Source organism: Dendrobium catenatum, unplaced genomic scaffold, assembly GCF_001605985.2.
Source record: "Dendrobium catenatum unplaced genomic scaffold, ASM160598v2 fragScaff_scaffold_821, whole genome shotgun sequence".
Lineage (NCBI taxonomy): Eukaryota > Viridiplantae > Streptophyta > Magnoliopsida > Asparagales > Orchidaceae > Dendrobium > Dendrobium catenatum.
The window spans coordinates 81,422-106,525 of NW_021319283.1; the positions used below are offsets into that span (position 1 = coordinate 81,422).

The following is a 25,104-nucleotide window of genomic DNA, read 5'->3' on the forward strand; positions in this document are numbered from 1 at the left end:
AAACACGTTATCTTGAGTTGAGTTAAGTGAGTGCATATGTAGGGAAAACCTTTAGATTAGTTAATGTTCGGACTACAACTCTTAAACTGCTACTAACCACTGATAAGGGATTAAAAGTGGACTTTAGTAGGATACATTTTTAATACCTATTTTTAGAATAGCTGCTCTCTCAGTCACTGTTTAAGAGGTGACAAGTATACTGCTACTCATTGAGAATGAATTGCCTGATAGAAGAGTGTACTTAGCAGAATACGTTCGTTGATAAGCACCCAAAACATCACAATAATGCGGTAAAGATAACTCTAGACAGCTATAATAGTCGAAAACACATCTTCGTCGCAAAATCGTTATAAGAATAGTTTCGTTGGATTCAGAATGAGGAAAGTGACATGTTTCCTTATAATCTTAAAAGATAGGAACCTTCATGCCTTCCTCTTTGAACCAAAGCATTACTTTATACGCTTTCACAAGAGGTTTCGTTTTTAGTCTTTAGTCTATTTATTCTACGTATTTTGCCGATTAAGTTGAACTCCATACACCAGAAGTTCAACAAAGAAATCTGTTGTTTTCTGACTAGTTGCTAAGCCTTGAGATATGTCACCATCCTTTAGGTCGGTCACATTGGCAGACGATCATAAAAACCATCCAAAATGGAGAAATAGAACACATACTCTCATAATTTAGGATTATATAAAGGAGTTACACACTTTTTCACAACAAAAGAAACGAACCCCTGATACCGATTACAAGAACAAGAAATATGCCACAATTTAAATCTGAAATGACTTTTGACAATGAACGAATTAAAACCAAATTCTGATGTGTAATAATCTTATATTTGGAAAAAGAGTACCTGATTATTGATTTATGAAAATACCTAAAGAGATATGATTGGTAAATTTCCTGATCTCAAATACTGTGATTGAAATTACCAAGTTTGGATTAACCACACAGATATGAGTTAAACACTTCCAACATCATAATTGACTTATTCCATTGGAGCGCGATAATAGCCAAATAATTAATCACATTATCAGAAATGAGTCTGGAATGAACATCAAGAACTTTCAAAACAATCAGTGTCTGAACTCTGGAAAAGGGTTTGAACTTCAAGAAAGTCTAAGATCATTGTGTGTTCTGCTTATGCTTACTTACACATAAAAAAGATAGAACATTGAGGAGAATTGCTGTTAATGGATAGTTACGACGCCATAAATAAAAATAAACCATCAAGTATAGATTTTGCAAATTCTAAGGCTTATGATTGACATGGCCTTTGAATATGCAATTGTGCTAAAATTGTTCCATCGAAAAATGAATTTGTAAAAGATGGGTATAACATCACAAATAAGAAAATTAGATCCTGGAGATGAAGTGGAAAACTTGCTTTTAAAACCAAGAGGGCTTATATGAGACAAAAATTAATAATGAGGCTTGTTATGCTATTCGGTTTGTTCAAAATACTCCAAATACATTTTATGGAAACTCATGAATCATGTTTTTAACGAATCTGTATTAATAGGAAATATTGCGTTTGTATATTTATTTAATGATATTCTGAATTTATGATAATTCATACCATCAGATGAAGCACCTTTTTTCATGCTTAAAGAGAATTCTGAAAACTTATGAAGAGAATAGAAAGTTATATACCATCGAATATTAATAAAACATGCTACTTTTAATAACTTAGAGTTTTGACATTTTATGAGTTACATTGTAATCTGCCTAAAAGAGAATCAAAGTAGATCTCATGTGAAAATCTGAGGCAATAAGAAAGTTGGCTTGTCCTAAGAATATCAGTAGAGTAAGAGGGTTTCTATGGTTTAGAATCTTTTTATCATCGATGTCGTTAAGAACTTGTCAGTACTAGGTTATTGCCATGACCTATTAACTGATTTGGTTTTAAAAAGGGGATTCATAGGTGGAACACTTGAAACTTAAATAAAATAAAAATGGAGTCCAAAGCTCCCATCTTAAATGCAAAATTTTGAAATCATTTTTTGAAGTTGATATGCACGATAAGTCTCATATTTGGTATTAAGGTGCAATGCTTAGTCAAAAGAAAAAATGTATGCTTTACTTTAGTGAAAATACTGACTGAGTCTAAGATCATAAGTATTGCTTACTCATATTGATTGGAGTTCTATGAACTCATATGTGAACAGCTTTAAACTTCTGGAGATGTACATATGGTTCAAAGGATTTGTTTAAATACTGAGTCATGAAGCACACATCGTTTTCTGGACACAAATGCATACCTCTTGGATCTACCTATTACTGTTAGGCAACTTTCAAAAAAAGTTAAGTAGAAAGAATTTAGCCCTTTTTCAGTGTGATATAAAAAATTAGGTGCTAAATTGCCTATCTGCTAGATTTAGCCAAATACTATTGGCACTTCAACCATGTTTTTAATATTGTCTACCTGGTCTTATGTATGAAAGGAGATTCTAACGATTTGTAGTTATAATTGAAACATTTAACCATACTACATCTTAGCCTTTGGTAAAGTCTGAAGAGCTCAAAATCGAAAATGTTAATTGATTATGAAAGCTATTTAAAGACAAGAAGCATGGAGAGCATAAAAGTCTGGATCAAATGAGAACCAATCAGACGCATTAGACTGATGTATCTAGATAGATGCTTAGCTGATACTAATAACATAAAAGAAAAAACTTGGAGCCTTTTATGAAACGGAAGTTGCTGATACGTTCTCACCAGGACCGATGAAATTTTCCACCATGGAGAATTGATTGCTATCAAGAATTTCTGTACTTTTCCTTTTATTCTTGAAACAAAGCATATTTTGTTTTTCTATTTTTATTCTTTTCTTTTAGCTATCAATGATGGCGAACAGCAATCCAATGATCATGGTAGATTGTGCATAAGGCTGATAGACCTTGGTTTGGCATGGCCCTCGTTTGGTCCTTGGCTATAGATGGTTCTCGGGCTGCTGTTTTGGAGCACAATGGCGCCATGAGCTTGTTCTTTTAGTTGCTTGAAGCTGAGTTTAGTAGCTCATTAATATCCAAAAGGTACCTCATTAAGAAAGAGAATTACTTTTGGATGGCCCTTGCTCCCCTTCTTCTTGCCTTTAGAAAACTGTGGCTTAATTTATTGGGGGGCTGCAATTCGTATGCTTATAAATTACATAATCGAGTTGCTGTTTTTGTGCTTACCTCTTGGAGCCCAGGCCAGGCCTCTGTTTTTTCGTGCTTTTGATGTTCCCGAGAACTGATGTTGCCTTTGAATTACTGGGGGTTTGCTTGCCTTTCCGAGATTTTTGATGCTGGCTCCTTGGTTCCGTGAAATGCTGGGCTGTTTTTCCAAAATGGCTCTTGGAAATCCTTTGAAAAATAAATGCTTGGGATGTTGTGAACATTATCTAAGGTGGCTTTTGGCATTCCTGTTCTTTGCCTATAAATATGAGATGATGATGAGAAGGAAGGCAGTTGATATTTGTGAGCATAGTTTGCTATTAACCTGCGAGTTTATTCGAAAATCCTGCGGGCTCTTTCCACCCTTCTTTTCTCATCCCCTCCGGAAATCCTGCGGGCTCTTTCCACCCTTTCTTCTCGGGCTTCTAACCTCTTCGTCTCTCCACAAGTGCCACTCCATCTGTATCCTTCTTCTCAACAGTGAAGCAACTTTAGGGTGTCTTGTCTTGGTTGATTTGGAAGCATTTGGGACAGTCTTGCAGTGGTGGACCATCGGTTTGCTAGTCTTATGCACTTCTTTTATTTAATCTACTATTCGATGCATGTGAGGAACCCGCTCTGACGGTTGTCTGAGAATAATGTTTTTTTATTTTCCTTTATTTCTTCTAATATTTCTTGTTGTGTTTGTCAAGTCTTAGCTGTTTGTTTCTATTTTAATAAAGTTTGTTTTAAGTTCTATCCATTGTGTCTGTTTCTTCTTGTGTGTCTACATCAACTTCAACCAACCAACTTGAATTATGTTGATAATATCCCCATTTATTTCACCATCACTCTGAACAATAGATTCAAGATATCTAAAACGTGTACTCTTATTAATGACTTGATCGCCCAAAGTCAGAATACCCTCACTAGGTCTATTGCTACTAAAATTACGCTCCAGATATTCAGTTTTAGATCTACTCAAGAGAAAACCTTTACTCTAAGGTTGACCTCCATAATTCAAGTTTACCTTCAACTCCCTCTCTAGTCTTATCTACAAGAAGAATATCATCAACAAAAAGCATACACCAAGGTACATCTTCTTGCAAATATCTAGTGAGAACATCCATGACTAAAGCAAAAAGATATGGGCTTAAGGCTGATCCTTGATGTAATCCAACTGAAATAGGAAAATACTTACTTAAACCACCTTGTGCTTGAACACAAGTAATAGCTCCTACATAGATATCCTTAATGACTTGAATATAATTATTAATCCCTATCTTATGTAGAACTCTCCATAGCACTTATCTTGAAACTTTATCATATGCTATCTCTAAATCAATAAAAATCATATATAGATCCTCCTTATTCTCTCTACTTTTCCATCAAACCTCTCAATAAATGTATAACTTCCATAGTAGAAACAATAATGCCACGCCGCAACCTATGTTCCATAACTCTCTCCCATATTTTTAAAGTAAATGACACATTAACTTAATTTCTTTATAATTCGAATAATCTTCTGCATCAACTTTATTCTTAAAAATAGGAATCAACACACTCATTCTCCACTCATCTGGCATCTTTTAGTCTTCATTATAATATTAAAAAGTTTAGTAAGCCAAGAAATTCCTTCATCTCATAAGCATTTTCACACATCTATTGGGATATCACCAGGTCCAACAGCTTTTCCACACTTTATTTTCTTTAAAACCTCTTTAACTTTGGTTTTACAAATATGCCGATAAAAACAAAAATCTTTAATTTTATTTAGGTATCTAAGGTCACTAAAGTCAATCGCATTCTCATAATCTTCATTAAAAAGTTTAGCAAAATATCTCATCCACCTTTGCGGAATATCTTATTCTAATAAAGGCACTTTTTTATCTTCATCCTTAATACACTTCATTTGAACTAAATTCTTATTATTTTATCTCTTTGTTTAGCTAACTTATATATATCTTTCGCTCTCTTTATTATCTAATATATTATATATCATTAAAAACTAAAACATTTGCATTGCAAATTGCTTCTTAGACTCCTTAAGGGCCTCTTTATATCTTACCAATTATTAGAATTTTTACAGTCAAACTAATTTTTATAACAAATCTTCTTATTTTTTATTTTTTTCTTATACATTTTGATTCCACCACCAACTATTTTTACTATTAGTAGCTTTTCTCTTTGATACTCTAAGCATATCTTTTACAACAGTCTTAACATCACTAGCTACTTTATCCCACTAAACATTAGCTTTCTCATGCACAAACAAAATCTTAAGATCTAGAATCTTACTCTAAAAAGTATTTTTGTTAATATTCTTTAAATGTTCTCATCTAATCTAAGAATAATGATTTACTTTATTTTTTATTTTCTACCCCTTCATCTTAAAGTCAAAAACTACTAAGCGATGTTGGATACATAAACTTTCACTCGGAATAACTTTACAATCTTTGCAATGTAAATAATATATTTTTCTCAATAAAAAATAAACAATCTGAGTTTTACTATATCCATTCTTATTAGGTCAGAAATACCATATTAAGAAAATCAAGCTTCATGCAAGTACAAGAAAATACTTATACCAAAATAAGTTAATTGCATTTATTCTATATTTGAAGTCTTGAAGGAATCAAACATCTAACTTGCACACACAAAAGATTGACATTTGAAAGAAGAAATTTTATTCCAACAAAGTTGTTTAATTGCATACCTTAGATCACATGTTTATAGGCATAAGATCAACCCAAACGCAAGTGAAAGGAGAACTGATATATCCTAAGCAAAAGTCATGGCCATAAGGAAAGCGCATATGTCCAAGACAAAAGGATAGAAGAAAGCCATAGATAAAGGAATTGATAATCATAATTCAGAAAAATGCAACAGATGACTGCTACAGTGCTAGACTCAACAAAGCACAAAAGATGACTATATCCCGACATCAACAAGAGCATAGCTCTAGGTACATACGATTTTGTTTGCTTGCTTTAATAGATTTTTGTGCATTAACACTTATGTTTTTGTGATACAGGTATGGAGCTACATAATAATGCATTTGGCATTTAACTTATGCATACATCACATGCAAATCCAAGGCATGCACGGCTTCATGATGCAAATTTGGGAATTCTGAGACAGCTTATAGCAAAGTTTAACCCTTCACAAAGATGTAGGATTAATTTGTAACAGATTCCAACATCTTGTTTGATTACGTAGCACACTTAGGCCTAAATGAATCAGAGTTCAGATTTTAAGAGGTTACAGCCATATGCAGAGCTAAAAACAATTCAGATATATCTTGAGTGCCTTCTACCCTTTGCAACAAGAGAGAGAGAGAGAGAGAGAGAGAGAGAGTCACAATCCTGTGGACTTTTATGAATAAAGCAAATCAAAATTATCAAAATTGTGTTAGAACTGTTTTAGTACGCCACAACAGGTCGAATAACAGTTATGACAAGGATAGCCTAATTATAAAATTGTGATCCCCTGTAGACATATCACAAATGATGTGAAATGCAGGGCGAGAGCTCTCAAGGTCATGTTCAACGCAAAATAGACAGTTTTTAGGATTTCATTAGTGGCGCCAAAAAATGATTTACGTTGATGAGGAATGTACCCCGACATGGGAAACTTTATCTCTATTGAAGAGTATGCTACCTCAACTTTACTTCTATACTCCCTTTTTTGATAAGTAACATGATTGTGATTAAGTAGGCATGTAAATTCTACTTTATTCATCAATACTAAGAAGATGTTTGTTATTTTTGTGAGCATATTGTATGTTTTTGCTGCCATCTATGAATGTCCTTTCTAAAAAAGGAAATTGAACTGATTCTGAGACTTTTGAAAACAAACTTATAAAATATGGAAGCATATGCGACTCAACTATAACAACAAATTGAATTAACAGAGGTTATCATCTATCCAGTGTTTATGCTTAATAGATTTGATGACGATGAATCCAACTCAACTGTAAAACTAAGTGAATTGAATGAAAGGCTCCATCTATCCAATTCTTCATGATTGATAAGGATAGAGAAGTATGCCTTCTGTTTTATGTTTCATTCTTAATGGCTAAATAAAGGATGCAAGTCAAATGACCTGGCCCTTAGGGCTTGCTCAAGTAACTAGCGAATGTTTAATGGTTCTAGGAATAAAGCTTGGACTTGTTGACGTCATAATCCAGTTAAACTTGAAAGCTTGGTGAGCATGTGGAAGTCCTTAAGGTTTTGCTATGTGTGGTACACTTGATGAAGGAGAGACATTCCTTCAATTCCAATTTCATGGTTAGTGGAATTCCTAAAGGAAAGATATGCCAACAATCTAGTTGGTCAAATCAACGATAGAGCCTAATTTGACTGGAGGGTTTATGAATCAGGCAACTTCTTCAATTCGACTTGGGCTTCACAAATCATTGGGAAGATCTCTTCAGTTTGGGCCGGTAGAGAATGTTAAACAAAATAAAATTAGAAATTGAAATCCGCCATTAAACAAGTGATGCAAGTGCGAACTTGGCTCTATAATTCTTTTGGTGTGTGAAAAATCAAGGGGCTATCAATGACTCCGCCTATGCATGCAAGTTAATTACAACCATTAATCCATTCGGTTATCATACGTTGAGTTGGTGGAATCTCAAACCAAAGAGCTTAGCAAGATAACTCTGATGTGGAACAAATATTCAAAAACATCCACTATATGGTTAAAATCCAATACTTAGCTGATATCTAAATCCTACATTTTGATAGAGGCACTAATAAATTCAACCACATTCTAGGAGGTTACCTAAATCAGAATAAGATTGTTCATCAATTGTTTTAGCCCCAACACCGTAACAAAATGGTATAATTGAATGAAGACATAGATCTCTTAGAGATGAAAAAATCTATTTTGCTCACCAATAACACCAATAAATTTTATTGGAGGTGATGTCATCCTTAAACCTTGCTATCTTATAAAGCGGCTACCCTGTAATGTACTTGAATTCAAAACGGCAATCCAAGTGTTTTCAAAATGTATTTTTTATTATTACCATTAAGGTCTTTGGATGTTCTACATTTGTCCACAATCAAAAACTAAATAGAAATAAACTAGATCCTAAAGCTTTCAAATGTATCTTTCTTGGGTATGGAGTAAATAAAAAAAGTATTAATATTATTTCTTTAAAAAAGAATAATATTTGCATCGATAGATATCTTTTTTTGATAAGACATTTATTCCAGACAATTTCCCATTTGAGGAAAAAAATAGAAAAGGAAAAAATAATAATATTTTCCTCTGAAAATCTTCATCACACGAATATTATTTAGTACCTTAATCTTCCTACACTCAACAATATTTAGATTACTGAGACTCAATTTTCTCAAAACATATGCAACCAACATGTCCAAAATGTGATCCCACGGCTCTCTAAAATGAAATTACTGAAAAATGACCCATTGCACAAAGAAAAGATGCTTGTGCATGCACTCCTATAGCAAATTTCGTACAATATAGCCATCTCTCCTCACTGAAAACGCCGGTTTCCAACTTAGCAGAAATATAAATCTCAAAGACTATAGAAGAGGCTCTTAATAAACTAGAATGGCAAGAAGTTGTGGAAGATGAAATGAAAGCTCTTGAAAAAAATGGAACATGGGAAATCCTTCATAAACCAAAGAATGCAACTCTTATCGGGCGTATATTGGTCTTTACTAACAAATATCAATCTGGAAGATCCATTGAGAGATAAAAAGCATGGGCGACCACAAAAGGGTTCATCCCGACTTATGGGATTGACTACTTCAAGATTTCATTCCTATTATAAGACTTGACATTATTTGGGTCATCTTAATGGCAATCAACAATGATTAGGCTCTTCATTAATTGGATGTCAAAAAGGCATTCTTGAATGATGATTTGAAAAAAGAAATCTATATGGACCTTTGATGAGGACATTAGATCATGGAAGGTTTATCAGAGGCGTGGCCGTAGATCGCCGATCCACAGCCACGATCGAGTCATTGTACTTTTGATTTATATTATGTATTGTTTTATTTATGTGTCATTGTATTTGTTTTAATTTTTATGTTATTTTATTTCCCGTTGTACCCTTCTAGTAAAGGGATGTCGTATATAAGCCCTGATGGCATTTTCATCTTTTATTTCTTGAGTCTCATGTACTAGGCCATTTATAACCCCTTGTTTTATTTTTCAAGGGAGGAATAAATGATCATTTGAGAATTGTGTTTTCTTGTTGGGGTTCTTGAGAGAGCAAGAGAGATCAGAGAGATCCCTTGGAGAGGAAGATTGGCGCATTACCCACCAACCTTGGAGACGGTTGGGTTCGTGGTTTAAATTCTCTATCTTCTTTCCCCTTCCCCTTTTCCCCTAGCCGCCGGCCTTGACCGCCCCGACACCCCTAAACCACCATCCATCCTAACTCCCACACCTTGCCACCTCGCAATTTACCCCACACCAATCTTTTTTCCTCACCCGACGGCACTAACCCATAGCCGCCGGCCTCACCCTCTCCCCTTCATCCTTAAGTTTCTTAATTTGGGTGAACTCGATTTGGAAACAATTTGAAACTCAAATTATTTGAATTTGAAATTCAAAATTCTATCCTAATTTAGTTCATCTATTTTAGGAAAGTATTTAACTTAAATCAATTTGAATTTTAAATTCAAATTGGATTTGTTTATTTACTTTCCTAATTCATAAAACTAAATTAAGGAGCTTTAATTCCCCACATTAATTACCCCTAGCCCATGCATGCCGCCGGCCCCCCTATCCCATTAATGCCCTTTTTAATTATTTCCTAAACTCCACTCTTTATTTAGGAAATAATTTCAAATCCCCAAATCCTCTCTAGCCGAAATTTCCAAGGCCCTCACACCTCCTTATTTCTTTCCAAAATTTGATATTGATATTTGGAAAATAAATCCCTAGCCTTCCCCTTGTCGCTTCCCTCCCCTCTCTCATTCCCTTTTGGAATTATTTCAAATTCCAATTCCCCTCCTCTCCAAAAATCTGAAATTATTTCAGATTTTATTCCTTCTCCCTCTCAAGCCCAAAGTAAAACCTTTAAGACCCCTTCTCCCTTGGCCGGCCTCCTTCTACCGCCACCACGTCTCGAGAAACTTCTTTCTCATCCACAATAATCAAAGATCCTAGTAAGCCGTGGGAGGACTTCGTCTGTTAACATCTATGAATGGCCGATCCGAAAACTGAATACGGCCTAACCTACGACGAACACGGGTTTGTGTGCATCTTACATTCAACCTTCTTCGATGTCAACCTGAGGGTCGATCACACGGTGGAAGATTATATCGAGCTGATCTTGGATACCTTGGTGGAAGCCATCGAGGAGCAATTGGAGATCGTTGAGTGGAGGATCGCCACCGATCCTTGACAAAGGTTTCCTATGCTTCCTTTTCTCTTATTTCTTGAATCTAACTTTTCTCGTGGTATTGATTGTAGTCACGAAGGCCGACCGTCACCTGCTTCTGCTAAGCTTAGTAAACATAGGGTTTTGAGTGTATTCATGTACTTGCTAATCTCACTGTTAGACTAGGGATTTTTATTGAAACTACTACTCTAGCATAATGTTGTTTTCTAATTTATTTTGAAGTTTCAAATCTCTGATTATGTGACTTAACCTAAGCAGGCGTGACCCCTCTTACGTTTTATCCCGTTGTTTTAAATGCTTGTTGTTCTCTTAGTTATTCTCTAATCAAAAGTTATGCAAGCTCTTACTAAATCATCGCATTCATACGTAGTCCTACATCAACCTTTTCCAAGGATTAGATACTCTATAAAGATAAATAAGTATGCAAGTTGAAACTTTTTCATTTACAGTGTCAAATAGTCATCTAGAGTTTCAATCAAAAGGTTCACCAAAGTTCTATGTTAATAAGGATTTAAACAAAGCTCATTCTGATAACATATTGTTCTACAACAACAAGAATGAAAAGTCTGCCATACTAATTGTATATGCTGATGATATCATTATAATAGGAGATCAAGATTAGGAGATAAGCATATTAAAGAAAAAGCTAGTTAAGGAGTTCAACATCAAAGGCCTTGGCCCACTTAGGTGCTTTTCTCAAATGAAAATTGATAGAAATAAATCTAGAATTACTATTTCTCAAAGAAAATATGTTTTAAATATCTTAAAAGAATCAATTTTACTATAAGCAATCTAATTGGCAATCTAACTAATCGTAACAAAAAATTAAGTGACCTTAGCTATTACAATTGAAAAGTGAAGATATCAAAGATTGCTTGGAAAACTCATCTATTTATCTCATATCAAACATGACAATTGGCATTTTTGTTGGCATGTGATAGGAAACACTTGTAGATCTCAACGTTTTTCCTATCAATCTTCACAAAATAGCAAGATTTCTCCACAAAAATCCACACAAAACCACAAAAACAGTAGATAATTAATATTATTTGATGAAAAGGAAGTGGAAAATATCAAGATACAATTGATCCTCTATTCGAGAGGAGGATCGATCTCTCCCAATCTCTAGACGCCGCTAGAGCCCAAAGCAATGTTTAAAATTGCGTATTCGGGTATTGAGGCGTTTTTCATTCGTGAGGCGAGGCGTAAGCCTCAAGGCGTTTTGAGGCGTAAGCCTCAAGGAGTTTTGAGGCGTAAGCCTCAAAATCAAAAGATTGCGTAAATATAAAATGATAAATTTGTTATATACTAATGAGTGAATAATATAAAACATAAAAAAACATAAGATATGAAGTGAAATCAAAATATCTCAATAATAAGACAACATGAAATATAGTTCAACTCAAAATTCTATCTTTCTGAAATCCCAGTATTCTTTTCATTAACACATAATTCTAATTTCCAAAAATAAATAACAATGACATATCACATAAGAACTCATAAGTCATCAGCACTGTCATCACTAAGGGGTTCTTCATTTGAATCATTATTATGGTGAACTGCTCTCTCCCCTTCCTCCTCTCCTATAGAGTCCAATGTCGGGCATTTACTTCAAGATTTATGTAAGTTTTAATATATATATATATATATATATATAGCGTGAGGTGTAAGCCTCATGCCGGTGAGGCAAGGCGGGCCTCAATGTGGGCCTCAACCAAGTTGAGGCGCAAGCCTCATAAAAAAAAACTCAAGGCGTAAGCATCGAGGCATTTTTTACTGGAATTGCGCAAAGGCGAGCCTCATATTGCGCAATTTTAAACCATGGCCCAAAGGAAAACTTAAATCTAGGAGATCTCAAATTTCAACCAAATTCAAGATGCCCTAACCCTAGGAAAATAAACTATTTAATGCATACAAATCAAAAGGAAATCCCTAAACAGTCCCTACATTTAAATTCACTCCTAAACTCCCTTCAAAAACTCTTCCAAAACTGCCTGGTTGGCGCTTGCGGTGCGATCGACGTACAGGAGAGGCGAATATTTCCGCCTTGGTTTCACCTGGGCCGTACCCGTATTGATCATCTGGAGTGATCTAACAGCATGGTACGTCAATTTACGCATGCACCATATAAACAATACGTGAATGACATCATAAGGATACCCAAGTACTTCATTAAAGAACTGAGTATAATAACATTCATATATTCTTCATATTTAATATTGTTAAAATTTCAATCGTCTATTGGCCCTTAATCCCACGGCCAGCATGAGGATTTGTGGGAGGCTCATTTGGATCACGCTGTTAAATCTCAATTGTCCCTAAGCCCTTGATCCCACGGCCAGCATGGTGATCCATGGGAGTCTCACCTGGATCACACTGATCTTCTTCTCTATTTGGGTGGCTAATTTAAGAAGGATCATATTAGACAATCATGCATTATTTTCTAATTATTTGTTTCTTTACTAAGATATCTTCTATAGATCTATAAATAGGGATAGTTTTGTGTAATAAAACTAAGCATTTTCTCTCCCCAATTCTCTGAATTTAACATGGTATTAGAGATTTGAATCAAAGCAGAGAGGAGAAAACGGCCTTCATTGTCAGAAATATGAGGAATACAAGTTCCCACAACTGGCTTTCATTGTCGGAATTTTGAGAAATATAGGTATCCACCACCGGCTTTCATTGCCATAATTTGAAGAATATTGGGCCTTCCACTGACCTTCATTGCTGGAATTCAGAAGAATTCTAGTCCCACCATCGGCCTTTATTGTCATTTCCAGTATCTTGAGGGCTACTGTTCAACACAGCCTTCATTGTTGCCTTGCACCTTGCATGCTTGATTGATATAGCCTTCATCGCTATCATTTGCAGTCGTAATGTCTGAAGCTAATTCCCCCCAATGGTTTGACTAAATAGAAGACTTTATGATGCACCAAGGGACTTCATAACTCTACTTTTTTTAGACTGATTACCAAGTTGGAAATGATAGATTTATATTCCTCAGCTTGAGGGGGAGTGTTAAAATCTCAAACATCCCTAGGCCCTTAATCCCATGGCCAGCATGAAGATCTTTGAGGCTCACCTAGATCACATTTTTAAATCTCAGTTGTCCCATAACCCTTAATCCCACGGACAACATGGGGATCCGTGGGAGGCTCACCTAGATCACACCGATCTTCTTCCCTATTTGGGTGGTTGATTTAGGAATGATTATATTAGTACAATTATGCATTATTCTCTAATTATTTGTTTCCATATTAAGATATATTGTATAGATCTATAAATAGGGATAGTTTTGTTTAATAAAACTAAGTATTTTCCCTCTCCGATTCTCTATATTTAACAAATATTCCTCTAATGTATATCTTTTGTCAAGACCTCTATGAACTTATATTATGACAATAAAATTGCTATCAATATAACACAATCCTATTCAGCATGATAAAACTAATGTGTGGTGGCATAGATCAACATTTCAATAAAGAAAAAAATTCAAAATGGAGACTTATGTATTTTATATATTTCATCTTCAAAAACAACAGCTAAGATCCTGACTCAAAGGATTGATAAGGCCCAAATTTGGAAAAAAAAAATGATTGACAAGCCTGGCTAGTATGATATCTATAGAACAGCTTAAAGGGGAGTTATTAGTTTCAGATGTTGCCTAACAAAAAAAAGGAAAACTGTAAAAGTTATTTAACTTCTACTATACTTAAGAGTTTTATTTACACAGACGGCAGGTTGGCTGGTAATTTCCAGCCCATAGGCAGAAAAATTGATGGATGGAAAGAGGATATTCCTTCCATGGAAATACTTCTTGACTATGTTGTGCCAGGATGGCAATTGTAGCTTTCCCCCCCAAATGGCAAAATGTGATTTGTGCTAGCTTGGATGGAAGCTAGCATGGTGCTATTCGGGAGCTAATTCCTAAGGATTCTATTAATTATATTCTATTACTTTTAATTAGTAGTTGTTCAATGTTATAGTATTTCAATTTTCTACTTTTGTTAAAATGGGAAAAAAGATTCCTAATTTTTCACCTATGTAACTCTATTTATAGGGCCAAGTTTCATCCAATGTGAACAAGTAAGCTTTACACATTGTCTCCCTTCTCCTCTACTAAATCTCTTTTTTTTTAACAACAGTCAGCCCAAATCCAACCCATCTATTAAATAGACCAAAAAACTCATCCTAAACCCAACAAAGCACAACATATACTTAAGTTTTGATTATTTAAACCTGAGCTGGAATAGACGCAATTACCCAATTTGAACACTTACAATTTATAACAAAAATGAAAAATATATGCCATCATTAAATAGGCTTCCTCATGTCTTCCATATGGAATAAGGCCCTCGAGATTCCCTTTAGCTTCCCATACAACTTGCTTGAGAAGGAATACAGGACAAGATCATTGACAACTGTATTAAAATTTTCATCTTCAAGTGCAATAGGATCAACAATGCAGTCAACCACAACCTAGTCTTACTCTTTATTCAAAGAAAATTTTGTTTTATCATCCTCATTCTAGTAAGTAGTAGGTCAAAAGGGATAGTAGGGATGCACTATTGGCTTCTTCTCTTTGTCGCACTTCTTCGCCTTAAAAGTCGCCCCAAATTAAGGACCATTGTATTTTTCTCATCTTTTGAGGCAACTTGCTCATTGAGTCACACTCAAAAATCACAATGTTTGTAGATTTTTTTTTTTCTTTTGAGCTGATGAACCAGCTTCTAGGTCGTTGTCGATTTTGATGAGGATTGACTGAAGTGCCTTACCCATAGATGATGTGTTCACCAGTAAGCTCAATTTGGCCACAATCTTGTTTGCAGTTATGTTAATATAGGTTATTGTTGGAGTAAGAGTCATCATTGAAGGAAGAGTTGTTAATGGTGTTGAAGTCACAAGAACAGGTTAGGCAACCTTTGAAAGAGTGATCTCTCTTCTTTCTTTTTCTCCTTTGTATCTTCAATTATAAGATTTAGCAGTTTTTCTTAAAAGGGTTACTCCCCTCAGTTATTAGATTTCCTTCCTCATCTGCATCATCAAGTAATGTTCCCAAATCAGGATTCATATCTAAGCTCATGTTAACATCAATGTGTTCACCCTAAAGCTCAACCACGTCACAATCTTCTTTTGTATTTATTGTAATATAGATTATTGTTTGAGTAAGAGTCATCACTGAGGGAGAGATGCTGATAATGTTGAAGTCATAAGAACAAGTTAGGAAGGTAATGGAGCCTTTGAAAGGGTGACCTCCTTTCTCCCTTTTTCTCCTCTATATCTTCAATTCTATGATAGCCATCTTTTCCTCAAAGGGTTCCTCCCCTCAGTTATTAGATTTCCTTCCCCATCTGCATCATCAAGGAATGATCTGAAATCAAGATTCATATCTATGCGTATGTTAACATCGATGTGTTCGCCCTTAAGCTCAATATGGCCACAATCTTGTTTGCAGTTATAGTAATATAGGTTATTCTCGGAGTAAAACTCCTTGCTGAAGGAGAGTTGTTGATGGTGTTAAAGTCACCATAACATGTTATGAAGGTAATGGACCTTTGAAAGAGCTACCTCCCTTCTTCCTTTTCGTCCTCTCTATATCTTCAATTCCAAGATTTGGCCATCTTTTCTTCAAAGGGTTACTCCCCTCACTAATTAGATTTCCTTCCTCATCTGCATCATCATGGAATGTTCCCAAATCAAGATTCACATCTAAGCCCGTGTTAAACATCAATTGACGGGCCTCCAAGAATGTCAAAACCTACAAGTCATAGTGACTTGTTCAACTTGACAAATAAATAAATTTCATATATCAAATTCAAAATTAAAGTTCATTTTAACTATCATTTGAGTCAAGAGGACAAGTATTGCCTTAATCATATCATCATGAACTACTTTCACACATGAATAGAGAGATTTGGGACACTCAACTTGCGCTTTGTAGTTTTACTCTGGCAGATCATAATCGACATCCCTTTTGTCGAATTCCCAAAAAAATACTTATTATTTCAATCTTAAATCATTTGCTTTAGTCCTCTCATATTCATGCCTTGATGGGAATAAAACTATACCCCCCTTGAAGCCCTTTTATCATGAACAAACAAGACCTTGAAATTGTTGAAGTTACACTTTACTCACTACTACCATATAAGGATGAAGTAGGAGAACACGCTTTCAAATAAAACCAACATCACATATGTTGGGGTCACCTCGAAGAAGTTCAAAATCGCAAAAATCTTCATGAAAATAGATGTTGTAGCCCAAGAAGCACAACTTGTTATCAAAGAGGTTGTTAGGGAATTCTTTGCTTCCTACAACTATGATCCAGTACACTTCTGAAAAATTGAACTCCTCCAAGCTAACAACACCTCTCGCCTTAATCGACGAGTTAAGGCACCTTTCCACCTTATTGAAGCTCTTCAGTTAGTTAAGCACATGAGCCACCAACCACAAGCAGAGCTTTAAGAAATGAGGAAAAAATGAAAAATAGAGAACGAAGACTGAAAGAAAAGCAATGGATTCATAACAACAACAACAACAACAACATCAAGCCTTTATCCCACTACGTGGGGTAAAGCATAAAAAAAAAACTAAGGCATCAAGAGCAATACATTCTATAGGCAAACTTGTAATACCTTAATTGTCATATCAAATCAGCGTTGTCAATTCACAAAATCCTCATCACAACTATTGATGTGTCAATTAAATTTCTAAAAAAGATTGGCATTACTAGTTTACTACATATCAGCTCAAGAAGACCAAAATGATGGGCATCGGGTACCACTTTTGATTTGGTAAAAAAATGTTTATTCTACAATAAAGGATTGACTTTGTAGTAAAAAATTAATTTCTTAACGAAGGAAATGAAGGCCTAAATCCAAAGTAGCCACCTTCATCTTTAATGATGACAACAATATGAAGTTTGACTTCAAATTGATAAAACTAATATAATGAATATAAGAGGGAAAAAAAGATCTAAGCATATTTCTTCAAATCTTATTAACATGAGACAAATTCAAAGGAAAGTGAACTTTCAATTCATTTAATATAGAAAATTTAAAAATCAAAACAAAGCATAAAAATACAAGATTTGAACTAATATTTTCCCTCTTTAAATGAGGTGCACGAGAAAACTTCAAAATAAAGAAAACAGCTTTAAGAATCAAGTCAACAATTTAAAGAATGGCTTGAACCCCTACTAGAGTTTTTTTACTCAACATAACAAGACAAAGAAGCTCATCCTAACATGCAACATAATTTAGTGTCAAGCGCAATCTTGCATGGGAGATCTCCTACCTAAATCAACTAATGAAGCATGAATTTGTTCCCTGCTGCAAACTAACACATTTTAAAAGACTTTGAAAGATTCCTTAACAACACAACTTGGGTTCTAATTTCTTGACAAATATTGCAAGCGAAGTTTCTAGGCAGCTTAATATGGAGAATAGCAAAAAGTGAGTTCATTCCTTGCCTCCAAGATTGGCATTGCTAAATTTAAGTTGCCAGTTAAATTGTTGGATAAAGTAAATATATATAATATACGTTAATAGTGTCCATCAATTTAACTGGCAACTTCAAGCCTAGCAACTCTTGGCTCAACAATCATCAAAGTATATATTTGCTCGTTTAGCTTAGTCTTCTCAATTTTTACACCGACTTCAAGACTCATTATTGCCTTCTTCAAAGAGTCAAACTTAGCAAGAGCTCCTTACCTAGCTTCATGAATTACACACACACGCACACACGCCCGCCCGCATATATATATATATATATATATATATATAACATGTCCATGCATGTGTACAGGCATTTATCTAATGGATTTACCATAAAAGATCTTTTTGCTCAAATTCATGACTAAAGTAATGAGCTAATTTGGCTACACTTGAAACTGAAATGATCAAACCTATAGGTATTGAAGCTTAGCATGAGATTAATCATTAACAACCCTCATTTATGATGAGAGCAAAAATAGACTTTACAGCAAGCAAACTTTCATCTATATTTTCATCAATTACATTTAAGAAATCATTTTAGGGGGGTTGAAGGGGGAAAAAGAATGTGAACATTGCAATTAATACATATATTTATGGAATCTCAACCGATGCAGAATCACAAAAGGCTTCAATCAGATCAACTAAATATAAGTGATCCACCACTCTTTCATGTGTTTTTCAAGCAATCCACATTTGATCAAGTAAAAGAGAACAAACGTATTCATTTAGCGTCTTAAACATTAGATCCAACGACAGCAATACCCTGATGAACCAAGTGAACATACATGAATCTTAAAAATATGATTTTTTTTATTGTATAGTTAAGGCTTGAAGCAATGGAAAATCAAAAGGCAATTGGTAATGGTAGGCCTAGGCATATTCAAAAAAAGTTCCAAAAGACATACCCATATCCAGGCAAGTCGACAATGTACCAACTTTTGTTGATCAAAAAGTGATTTATAAGCTGAGTTTTCCCTGCAGACCAACAGCACAATATAACATCATCCACAGCCCAAACTGATAAACCAAGGAATTAGAAAAATACAACAAAGGAAACTCGTATAGAGAAACACGGTGACTGGCAGAGGGAAGGTGACCTGGTTTCTTGGAAGTTAAGGCAATATCCTTTTGGCGGACGAGGGCGTTGATGAGAGACGATTTGCCGACGTTGGACCTCCCGATGACTGCGAACTCAGGCCGGTCATCTTTGGGGCAATCTTTAGCCCGCGAACTGCTCTTCACGAAATCCGCATGCTTGATCCGTGCATCACCGGCGTATGGGCCAACAACGATATTTGATCCCGGCAGCACCATTCCGACCGTCACATTCTCTTTCGCCACCCCCGGTGGCACGAAAAGGGCTTCCCTAACTAGTTCTGGCTGCGGGGCCGCAAATGACGCAGCACGGCGGCCGGCGGCTATGGGCTTGCAAGGGTTTAGTCGGTTGTAAAGAGGGATGCGGCCGCGGTGGACCGAGGCAGCTGTGAGAAGTGAAGGACGTGGCCAGGATATGGAGCTTGTTAGGCTGCGCCAGAGCAGCATGCTGGCCGGAGACGTTAGATACAGAAGTGAGAGCGGAGAGGCCAGATGGTCCGAAGCTTTTGGCCAGATTGCCTGCGTTTTTTCTCCGAGGGGCCGTCAGCCCAACTTCAATAAAAATTTTCATTTTGTGCCTCATTAATTTTTAAATTGAATAAATATGTCCTTCTTTTTAAATTTTTTTTAAACATATGCGAAAATTTCATTCAACCAAGAGAGTATCATATAATCGACCAAGTTGTTCATTGGAGAAACTATTCTCTGAGGAGTCCGAATTCTAATTAAATTTTAACATATATGAATGTTGAATTGGATTTCATTTTTTATTTATGTCTTATCAGCCCGATCGACCTGTCCCAATTGACCCGGTCGGATACAGATATGAAAATTTTGAATTCGCAGGAGTTCAAAAACTCGAAGCGATGTCATTTTACTTTTCATTCTGGCATTTCACTGTTCACTCTCTCTCCTTCGATATTCCAAACAATTCACTGCAAACAAGTGGAATCTTTCAACATTCCAGACGGTGCAAAAGTTCATCTCCACGTGCAAACATGTGCAAGAACTTGCTAGGCCTTTGATACGCTCTTGTTGCATATTCATAGGTATCGATATCATATCAAGTTCTTCTATTTTAAAAACTATGTTGTTTTCCTTTAAAATTCTTAGTTGTTTTTGTTCATTTAACCTCATATTAAGTGTGTTTTAAGTGTGATTTCTCAGTGCATTTGCTTTGATGGCATCAGTTAGTAATCGACTTCTTCAGTTTTTAAAACTAGGTTGCATAGCTTTAAAATATCTGACTACATTTTTTAATGGTGCTTTCACCGCTCTTTCATTGCGCATTTGCTACTACATTTTAACTGCGCTTTTGTTGCACTTTCACTGTACTTTTACTGTGCTTTTGCTACGTTTTTTCTACTTTTGCATTTCTTTTTTTGCACTTTTCCTATACTTTCACTTCGCTTTTTCCACTACACTTTCATCGTGCTTTTACTGCTCTTTGATATTACTTTACTTTTACTTTTTATTGATTGAGTTTTTTTTTCTTTTATTTTTTAGATGGTTCCTTATGTTCGTTCAATTATATAGCATTGTTATGCTTCAACCTTCTGAACTATTTGTGACTCATTTGTCAAAGTAATTCACAAAAAATGTTAAAAACACGTTGAAGACTATGAACACTTATCAGTTTCTGAAGTTCCCACCATTCTAGAAAAATGTACGTCTAATATACGAGCTACTAAAATTTTGGGATATATTAATGCTTCATTATCAAAGGTCATTTGCTGAAATTCACATCAGATGAGGTGGCTCTGCTCATAGATTTTCCCAACAAAGGCTCTGAGATCATATGGTTGAGGGAACCACTTACAGGAGTTTTATCAACTTATATTAAAAATGAAATGATGGAACTAAACAGATCAACTGACCCAACATCTTTGTTTAAAACTTTTATAATATTTTTAGTTTCTAATTTATTTTTTCCCCTCAATAACCTAAGAACTCCAAAAAGACTCATGTCTATATTAAGTAATTTAGATGAGTTCTCATTTATTAATTGGGCCGAGAGTATAAGAAATTTTTTGGTCCATGAGTTCAATAAATTTACCACCGAGTTTGTTAAGAAGCAACTTAGTTACATAAATGATTATGTACCTCTCATATTTGTGAGTGTTAAGATTATTTAAGTCTAATTCTATTTATTAATTCATAAGCTAATATTACTTTACGTGGTATTATGCAGATATGATTTCTGTGAGCATTTCTCACTAAATGCCTATAAATACCTTGATTTAAGATCATTTTTTCTTATATGAAACAATACATAAGTTTTTTAATATGTAGAGAAGGCTAAAAATTTATTTGCTACATTTAAGAAAAGGCAGGTAAGTATGAAAATTATCATGGAGCTCATTTCAATTAATTCCTCTAAGATTGGATGTTTACTAACATTAGTATAATTTATGCACATATTTTTATATCCTCCAGAGTATTATTAAGGAGAAAGTAGAAAATGTGAATGCTTATATAACTGTCATTGAAAATCTTCAAAGATAAACTCACACTCAATCTCCTCACTAAATCCCCTCACCAACACTCAAAGAATTTTTCACCTCATTGCCCCTACAAAGCCGCCCACATTTTACCGATCAAGACCCCCTCTAATTACTAGCATTAACTGATGTAAGAAAAACTAATTTTATTACAATGAATTTAATAAAAATATTGAGTTTAACATAAAGTTATTTTTAATTTAACAAATAATCATTAGTCATTACAATTAAAATTTATTATAATTGTATCTCTGAAGCAATGATATCCATCATCATTCTAGTGTACTGAGATCCCGGCTGCCTGGTTGCTACCCTGATAATGAATTCCTCACTAAAGCATTCAGGGCATGCTTGAGAAATTCACATGTGTTGAAAGATCATCCATTTCTGTCATTTTTTTTCATGGCAGGTTTCTTTGTTGAAAAAATAAGCTTAGCAAAATATATATTGTCTCATAATATATAATGAAAAGTAAATTGTCAAGATATTAAATCTTATTCTGAGGCTTCTTCTTCTTTTCTTAGTAGCTCTTCAATCTTGTATTAGAGATGCCTTTAGACCTACGCTTTAGTGAATCTTTCAGTTTTGCATTGTCACTATATGTATTTCCAATAAACTTATAATTTTTTATCTTGTCATCAAGAATCAAGTCTATATTTTCAGTCTGTCCTTCATTTCATCCAACATGTACTGCTCAGCCTCCTAATTCCCTTGTACTCGTGTGTTAATATGATATGTAAATCTGCTGGGATAATTTCTAAATATTAATTTACTTCCAGCTTGTAAATTATTCTTTCATGTACTTATGCCCATGTGGCTTGAGAATATAAATTTCCGAGCTCTTGTTGACCATCGTAGCATTAGGTACTTCTAAGGGATCTTCACAATATTTAATTGCCTCAAAACTTATGTAATAAGAGCATAGCAAACCGATCGTCTCAAACTTCATACAGGTGCATTGAATGCTATCTTCTATTGTATCAGAATCAACAACTCAAAGGTTAGATTGGTCCTTATTCTCTGTGTACTTGATTAAAAACTTCAGTCCTATGACTTTGTTGTTGTTATTAAAGCACCCGACTTTTGATGGAACTTTTTTAGAGAAATGTCATTAGCACAGCTTATGATGAGTGTGTTTATGGTCCTAGCCATTATTTGGTTCTAATCAATAAATAGTTTTATTAAATGCTTATCACTCATTATTCGTACAAATGTTTTAAACAGCTATGCAATAATTCAATTATTTTTCTCTGACAAAAAGGTCACCGCTAATAAAATATTCTATTAATGATTATTAACATCGACAAATGATACACAAACTAAATTCATTTATTTAACCTATGACTACTATAAAAAAATCACACTCTAAAATAGTCATAATCTATCATACTCATCCTATCAACTCAAAAAAAAATTTAACAAAATATTAAATCATCAATTTGGATGTCCTATGCAAACATGTTGTCATCAACTTGATGATCTTTAAATAATTGAATCAAAAATTAGTATCCCCAAATTCAATCTTTGTTCTTTTCTCTTTTTGAATAAAGTTGTATGCATCCCTCTTAAAGAATCCAATATTCTTGATACCACCAACTTCCTCTACAAGGTAGAAGAATGCATCAACTATTTTTATCCGGACTTCTATCATTGATTTCAAAACTGAAGCTTTCCATCATCAATATTCTGACATGATCTCAGAATGTGTCAATTTTTATTTATTGCACTTATATGTGTTCGTACTGAGCATTGATGTGCTTTTTCTATGTAGCTTTGTTTTAGAATGGGATGAAACTGATAGCTTTTGGAGAGCATTTGAAGATTGGAAGCGGAGTTTGAAGGTTGGGGAGCCAAAAAGGGAAGAAAATTTAGTGGAAAATGAAGGGGAAGCGCTTCAAGGCCAGTCACAAGAGGCAAAAATGGTTGAGGAAGCTACATCAGAGAGTTTGGAAGAACTAAACTGGGTCTAAATCTGAAAAAAAATTATTACGTGCGGTGTCCGGATGCGACATGTCATGAAATGCACAATGCATTGGATGACAAGTGGCATCCGAAATTGCCTCCAAATGCCACAAAAAATAATCTCTCCTAAATCTGAGGACCTGCAATTTGCTTAAAAATGAGGAGTTGACGGCTCTGAAAGTGGGGCAAATTATTGGGTCAGGTGACCGGAGCCAAAAGATAAGTTCGGACAGCCAATAAAAATTTGCCGCGTCACCTTGCGCTTTTTGACTTGCGCTTTAGTTGCGCTTTGGTTGCGCTTTAGTTGCGCTTTGGTTGCGCTTTAGTTGCGCTTTGGTTGCGCTTTAGTTGCGCTTTGGTTGCGCTTTAGTTGCGCTTTTTGACTTGCGCTTTGGTTGCGCTTTGGTTGCGCTTTAGTTGCGCTTTAGTTGCGCTAATTTTAAAATAATATTTTATTATTATCCGAACCTATCTCTGCGTTCGGTCACCTGACCCAATAATTTGCCCAAATGGAGAGAACGGTCTTTGCTGCAACATTAACATCGTATGTGCTGTCGGAATCCCTAAGTTTTCTTCTATTCCACATTGTACAGTGAATCACCGGTGGAAATTAACAAAACCACTCACAAATTTCTCAGTCTTCCTTTCTTTAAGCCTGAAATGCTTCATCTCCTCACACTCCTCGTCCTCCTCTCCGCAGCCACGGCCGCCCAGAAAAACTCCATCTTTCTCCTCGCCGGACAGAGCAACATGTCCGGCCGAGGCGGCGTCACCGGAAACAGTTGGGACCACTTCATCCCTCCGGAGTGCCAGCCGAGACCGGACATCCTCCGCCTCAACGCCGGCCTCCAATGGGAAGAAGCGGTTGAGCCCATCCACGCCGACATCGACGTGTATGCAACGTGCGGCGTGGGGCCCGGCATGCCGTTCGCGCACGCCGTCTTGGCTGCCGGCAGGGTGGCGACCCCAGTCCGTCTGGTGCCTTGCGCCGTCGGAGCTACGCGGATCCGCGAATGGGCACGGGGAACGGCGTTATATCTTAACTTGATGCGGCGCGCAAGTGCGGCGATGGCGGAAGGAGGGAAGCTGGCGGCGGTGCTGTGGTATCAGGGTGAGACTGATACGATTTCCAGGGAGGATGCGGTGGCTTATGGGGGAAGGATGAAGACTCTGGTTTCGGATCTGAGGCGGGATTTGGGGGATCCGGATCTGCTCATTATTCAGGTATGCGACTTATTAGCCGTCCGATTCAGTCGAAACTAGTAAATAATTTATAAAAATAAAAATTATATTATATTCCTATAGATATTATAAATTAAAAGATTTTTTTACTTTACTTGTTTTAAAATTTTTAATTGTAAGTAGTCACTACTTAAAAATACATAATTCATGATATTAAAAAGACATAATTCATTTATATCACATATTAACCCACTTTTTAATGTAAATAAATAAATAATAAGTTGAATAAATTCAATAACTGCATCGATCATATGTATTATATGTATTCTTTATTATTTAAT

At 35.4% G+C, this 25,104-nt stretch overlaps 2 protein-coding genes across 2 annotated transcripts in view; one reads left to right on the forward strand and one right to left on the reverse strand.

Annotated features, from left to right (window-relative positions):
* The window catches only part of LOC110092914 (GTP-binding protein At2g22870), a 40,000-nt gene extending 20,332 nt beyond the window's left edge, over window positions 1–19,668 (reverse strand). Inside the window, exons 1-2 of the mRNA XM_020817611.2 lie at window positions 19,121–19,668; window positions 18,929–18,998 (exon numbers count right to left, since the gene is read on the reverse strand). Coding sequence (XP_020673270.1) covers window positions 18,929–18,998; window positions 19,121–19,565 — 515 coding nt within the window. The 5' untranslated portion in view covers window positions 19,566–19,668. The remainder of the gene's footprint in view (window positions 1–18,928; window positions 18,999–19,120) is intronic.
* A 4,498-nt stretch (window positions 19,669–24,166) lies between these two features.
* LOC110092912 (probable carbohydrate esterase At4g34215) overlaps window positions 24,167–25,104 on the forward strand; it is a 5,799-nt gene continuing 4,861 nt past the window's right edge. Inside the window, exon 1 of the mRNA XM_020817609.2 lies at window positions 24,167–24,805. Within this exon, the coding sequence (XP_020673268.1) occupies window positions 24,242–24,805 (564 nt within the window). The 5' untranslated portion in view covers window positions 24,167–24,241. The remainder of the gene's footprint in view (window positions 24,806–25,104) is intronic.